We start from the raw sequence: 6,364 nt of genomic DNA, 5'->3' as shown, positions 1-6,364 counted from the left end.
ATATCAACCCAAAATACCTAAACCCAAACACATGTCTTATATACTAAACCAAGTCTAACTGGATAACATTTTATCTAACCGGATAACTATACATTTATCCTATTTGAGGTATTCATTAACCGTATAATTGTTGTAATATATTAGTGAGTTGTTAAATATCTAGCTAACATGTCTGTAAAACTAAACACTTGTTAAATGTTCAACAAGTAGTGGTTTGGTTAGTTAAAATGATTCCTTACCTATTATAGCCGTCTAACGGGATCATATTACAGCTTTATATGAAATTAACCATATAACATATGGTTCTTGACCCTGCCAAAACCATGCAAGCAACCAACCATATAACATATAACATATGGTTCTTGTACACAATGGAAATTCTCTAAGAGTCAACATACATAAAAAAGAGGGGGAAGCTTTATTTAAGATAATAATACGGAGCACAACCAAATCCCCATACCCAAGCCTAGAACATGCATCACTTATATATTACATCTATTACACAAGTCAACATTTATTCGCATGCCATTAAACCACCTTCTTTGCGTACACCTCCGTTTGCTTTCAATCCCCTCTGTAGCTGCATTCATATCATATTGGTTGCTTGCATGTAGCACGGTTGTGACCTATCCCCTTGCACCGGCTACACACTGTCTTCCTTCGAGTTATCTTCATCTACAAAACAAGTGCATTTTCAAGCAAATCAGGTGCATGCATCAACAAAATTAAAAATATACACTGTTTTTATTCTTTAACTTACACGCACTTCACCGCGGGACAGGAATCTCTGCTTACGAGGCCTTCCTGGTGGGCGCCTAGTTGAAGGAGGTTGTAGGTAGAGAGCTTCCATTGCCGAAGAGAGTTCCGAGTGAATCTCGTATTCTTTTGGAGGCAATATATGTCCCTTGTACGCAGACTTCATGAATGCTACGCTGTACACGTCTGCAACCATTGATTCTACATTAACCCCTGCTTGTATTGCTGAAGCAATTGCATGTGAACATGGTATGCGAAGCATCTGGAACTGGTAGCAAGTGCAACTCTTTTCAGGCAGGTTTACGAGGAATGAGACACCACTCGTGTCGCGCACCTCGTACTCTCCGGTGTCCACCTTCTTGACCTCAAATGCACCTGTCAACTCAAAGCTGGCAGCAAGCAGTTCCAATACCTTAGGAGCCAAGGCAGCATTATTACCTTCGAGAGACTGACGTCTCTTTGAGAACCATGACATTAGCTTAGAACGTATGAACTCTATTAACGGAACCACAGGATACTCTCTGGCTTCACGCAATACTGCGTTCCATGACTCTGCCAGGTTACTAGTCATGATGTTGTAGCGTGCACCTGGGAAATGAGATCTTGCCCAATGACCTAATCCAAGATCAATTAAGTAGTCGGCACATCTCGGGTTGACTTTCTTGATCTCGTTGAAAGTGGAGTAGAACTCAGACATCCTAAATGCTCGTGCGGCCTTTGCAACCAAGTAACCAAGGTGTCTTTCTTTAAAGTTCGTTCTTATGTTTCTCTTCAAGTGGACAATACAAGCACAATGACCGGCACTTGGATACACCTACATTTGTTGGACAAAGATAACACAGATATTAGACGGTTAACTATTTTATTACAATATATTTGAAATGTTATACCTTCCTGAGTCCCTGGTATATTGATGCATGACGATCTGAAACAAACACCAAACCTTCCTCGTCTGGGACTATCGATGTTAGCCTCTGGAAGAACCATTCCCAAGACTTGTCGTTTTCTCCATCAACTATAGCAAACGCAAGCGGATATATCTGGTAGTTTCCATCTTGTGCTGAGGCTGTTAGCAGACACCCTGCATACTTCCCTTTCAGATGAGTTCCATCGACAACAACCACCTTACGCATGTAAGGATAACCCTTGATCGAAGCTCCCATGGCGAGAAACATATATTTGAAGCGGTGGCCAACTCCCTCCTGGTATTCTGTTGCTAAATCAGCAACTGTTCCTGGGTTGGCCTCTACAAGCTTATGCAAGTATGTGGGGAGTGCTTTGTAAGAAGCCACACACGAGCCTTTTGCTTGGTCGATTGCTGCTTCACGTGAACGCCAAGCCTTCCAGTAGGAAATATTAACTGCATGATCCCCTCGCATCATGTTTCTTATTTCCATTGGCCTTGGTCCGGAACCAGAACCAACAAACTTTGGCTTCATCATCTCACCGATGACAGTAGATGTTGCCTGTCTCTGATATCCAGCTCTCTCGTCAACTGAACAACTGTGCGAGCTCACTAACTTCCTAACCTCGTAAGCATTTGTGCCCTCGATGAGGACTGCATAGACTCGCCATTTACATGTGTTTCCGCAGCATGACAAGACCGTGACATACGGACCAGATTTTTCACACCGGAACTTGAACTTTTTGCTTATTGCGTAGCATGCCATATGTTGCCTGAAGGCATCTCTGCTCTTGAAGTACATACCAACGTATAGGTCAGTTGGAGAGTGATCTCCGTCCCCTACAAACGTATTCATAGTAAAAAAGTTTATTAGATTAATGAGAGTTGATAAAAAGGAAAGATAAGAGTCAAGCCATAAACACACATCATTATATTAAAAAGATAACATTCATTGGTATTTTACATAGACGTCAATATTTTACAAAGACGGTTTCCATTACAACATAGAGAACAACATATCCAAAAACACACACAAACAAAGTAGTTAGCCGCCGAGATAATAAAGCCGATCTTAGAGGGGAAAAAGAGACGATTACGGCTATAATGCCTTCCGATCTTAGCAAACAAAAAATTTTAGTTATTTTTGATTATATCTTGAAGACTTAGAACGAACCCCCACTGCCGCTGTCCTCCGGCGAAGAATCCTCCGGTGCACGGTCCTTCTTCGGTGGGCCTGCTTGGTTGGGACGGCCCAAGGTTAACTTAAGTGTTGGAGATCCAACACTCTTTGAGCCTGAAGCAAACGATGCAGAAGCTGCGGAAGCTGGAAGCCCAGGCCCAACAGGAGAGAGCATCGCCATTGTCGATCTTGCCTCTGTTGCAAATGAGTGGAGAAGTTAGTAATTGGGCCAAATTATTTAGGCCCAATAGAATTAAAAACTTGAGATTTTAGGACGAAGACCATACCAATGTACTTGTCAAACTCCGCAAGTAAAGCATTGCCACTGCTCATTAGTCCGACCGGCTGAGTTCCGACGCTAGAGATTGAACCGCAAGTGGTCCCAGTAACTGGGGTGAGGACGGTTTCAGGCACAAGTGATGTCACACCGACGGACGATCCAGTAGAAGAGTTTCCACCATCATGGGCTTCAGGCCCATTAAGCACACGGAGAACAGACTTGGGAGACTCCTGGTTGGGCTCGTTGGGCTCGTTGGGCTGTGCGGTGATATTACCTTGAACAGTTTGAAGCAATCCTTCTTCCAAGAGTCTTTCCCACATGAAGTTGTCATGGAACCCTTCACAGTCAATCTCGGGGTTTCCGTTTTGGGATGTAACCATGAGATCAAGACCGACGTCGCCAAAGGCTGTGGGTGGCTGGCTGAGAGGGAGTTCCAGCTGTTGTTCCGTAACAGGAACAATAGTCATTTCACCTAGAGATATAAAACATCACATGTTAGCAAGCTAATTAAACACATAACGGTTAACTCTAAAAATATCCTTTTTACTACTTATGAAACAAGATCTTTAATACAAGATGAACTACTAAAAAAAAACTAGAGAAACTAAACCCTTACCCGAGTTTGCAACGATTAGTCCACTGTGGCCTCCATTACTCACTTGTGTAGTAGCCATCACCTCGTCGTCATCATCCAGCAGTACAAGTTCCATTCGAGTAGAACCGCCGTTGGTAGTCGGAGATGGGGGAGGGGCACGACGACCACGAGTGTAACTGGGAGAGTTCAGCTCTAGAGCAACACGGTGCAAGATGACCATGTCCTCTTCGCTAAAGATCTCTTCCAAAACACTCACACTACAAACGATAATCCTTTCATTCATGAGACCTGAAACACAACAAAACACTTGACATAAGCATCCAATATACAGATCAAATAAACATGAAATGCAAACAAAAATATAGTAGGTTTGTAATGATTGAATAGCTTACCTTCGAACGCATTTCTCCCCTCTTCGTTAGAGCTTCCATCAACGACAAAGGTCCTGCCGCGGACAACAAAGTTGTCACGACGATGAAAATGATACATAGCGACGTTTTGTGGTCCGATGGTGACATTCACAGTTTGCTCCGCGTACCAATCACGGACAGTCAACATGACGCCAACGTCTGCGGTGGTAGATAGAGTTATCGGTGGCGACCTCCTCCCCGCTTGGACCAGCATATGGTCAGGAAGCTGGTAGCTTAAGACAACAGGGGTTGTGTTCGCCAGTTGGTATCGCATACGAACGATAGTCATCAGTGACTCAAAAGTTTCACCCTCGCCGATCAATGCACCGAAACCGAAGTCAGATGGGTCCTCAAAGAAAATCCAGTCTCCGTTGGGCTGCTTCTTCCAATCCCCACGCCATAGACGCACAAGCTGACTCATCTGCGGAAAAATAAAAATCAAAGATTAGTTAGGGCTAGACAAATCTATCACATGCAACCATAAAAGGAAATATATTCTCTTGAGCCAATCATTTATAAACGACAAAATAAATGTTGTACTAAGAAAACCCTAATAAATGTAACTGAAGACTCATAAATGGCCGTCTATCAAGACAAATATTCGGTGGTTGAGGACAGAGAAACGGCTAAATATGTACAAATCTAGGCTTTTGGACATACCTTTGTTTCTGCCTCGAATGGAAGTTTTCTCTCTCTTGATTTTTCTCTCTGTTAAAAGGTGGAAGACGATGATGTTTGTGAGCTCAGCAGCCGGTTAAGTGCTTCGGTTTTATAAACGGAGATAAGTACAAAAGACGACGATGTAGAGGTGTATGTATATGCCAAAATCTCTACAAGATCTTGCATTTAATGCTCGCCGAATTGGGCCGGATATGTTTCGTTTCTCGACGATATCAAGCACACAAAAACCTGCTATATCGATGTTTATATCTATCCCTAATCACATCAACTCTTGCGTTTCCCTACTCTACGATATAAACTTTTCTATAGGTTATCATTAGACTGAAAGGGCAGCTTCGTAATTCAGTTGGCCAGACCCAAGCAAGCCCGTTTCGCGTCCTAGGCTTCTCCTTCCTTGCAAATTTCCATATAGTTTTAGAATATACACCTAATTGACTCAATAAAGTATAATTAGCTATGTGGTAAGTGTACTGTTTCTATTTCAAATATACCTGTTCTATCCCTATTTCTACGCAAGCAACCTACTTTAACTATCTAAGAAAAATAATATTTTTTCCTTTTTTCTTAGACGCTCTTCCTCGTCAAGAGCTACGACACTACAAATCTGTTTTTTTTTTCCGGAAAACACAACTCCTTTACACAACCATCTTTGCTGACAATCCTCCACTCCCATTAACATCACTGCTTATTCTCGACCATCACCGCCGTCTCAGTTTCTCTCACAACCACCGCGTCGCAGTTTCTTTCAGGACCACCGCCACCGCAATTCCTTCCGGACCTCTGCCGTCGTATTATTTTCCGGACCACCGCCGTTCCAATTTCATTCAGGACCACCGCCGTCACATTTTTTTCATGCCGTAGCCGTTTCTTCCATCACTCCTCGGCCATAGATCTTTCCATCACTCCTCGGCCATACATCGACGACGGTCGTTCCGCTGGTCTTGGACTCTCCGCAGCGGTGTAATCTCAGATAATTTGATTTGGAAGCCATCGTATTCAATCGGAGTCGTAGTGATGTCCATTGTTCCTTTTCCCTCTCTCGATTTCTCCGCTGTATTGTTAATTATATGTTTGTTAGATTTGCCATTTTTTGGAAAGAATTAATGAAATATTATTAATAAAAAAATATTACCCCACAACTTCTGTTTTAAAATAGAGGTTTCACAAGACAAAAAGGAGATGCACGTAAATTTCATCACTCTTGCTTTACCGTTTATGCAAATACAATAATATCTTACCACTTACCTAATTATTTTTCATTCTATGTATATTGAGCTAAATGACTCTTTTTTTTTTCTGAAAAAAAATTAATAAAAATATTTTTTCACAAAATAAATGGGTGTGATGATCCGAGCGACCGTGGTTAGATTCCGTACGGTACAGTCAAAATTATTCTAACCTTTTTCCTTCTCTACTGGTTTCAAATAAGATATTTTGACTTTTGACTAGTGGGAAAGTACTGCTAGTGATTGGTCGGCTCTGATGCTTTTTCCGTCCGTTCTGTCATTCTGTGGACAGACTCGTGCGTCTTCTTATTACTTTTTTTTTTGACGAATTT

General features: G+C 42.1%; 2 protein-coding genes across 2 annotated transcripts; both read right to left on the bottom strand.

Moving 5' to 3' along the window:
* Positions 1-213: 213 nt before the first annotated feature.
* Positions 214-2,547, bottom strand: LOC108835786 (uncharacterized). The gene is made up of 3 exons (XM_057001078.1): positions 1,647-2,547; positions 761-1,570; positions 214-675 (listed from the first exon to the last, which is right to left on the bottom strand). The coding sequence occupies exons 1-3, from the start codon at positions 2,514-2,516 to the stop codon at positions 592-594; spliced, it is 1,764 nt and encodes a 587-aa protein (XP_056857058.1). The 5' UTR covers positions 2,517-2,547; the 3' UTR covers positions 214-591.
* A 34-nt stretch (positions 2,548-2,581) lies between these two features.
* LOC108835785 (uncharacterized) lies at positions 2,582-5,885 on the bottom strand. Its single transcript, XM_057001080.1, has 5 exons — positions 4,786-5,885; positions 4,108-4,546; positions 3,737-4,003; positions 3,128-3,592; positions 2,582-3,035 (listed from the first exon to the last, which is right to left on the bottom strand). Exons 2-5 carry the CDS (start codon positions 4,544-4,546, stop codon positions 2,824-2,826), a joined length of 1,383 nt encoding a protein of 460 aa, XP_056857060.1. The 5' UTR covers positions 4,786-5,885; the 3' UTR covers positions 2,582-2,823.
* Positions 5,886-6,364: the final 479 nt, after the last annotated feature.

Source organism: Raphanus sativus, unplaced genomic scaffold (genome assembly GCF_000801105.2).
Source record: "Raphanus sativus cultivar WK10039 unplaced genomic scaffold, ASM80110v3 Scaffold3236, whole genome shotgun sequence".
Lineage (NCBI taxonomy): Eukaryota > Viridiplantae > Streptophyta > Magnoliopsida > Brassicales > Brassicaceae > Raphanus > Raphanus sativus.
Note: the sequence above shows the minus strand (reverse complement) of the source record. Positions and strands in the feature narration are given on the sequence as shown.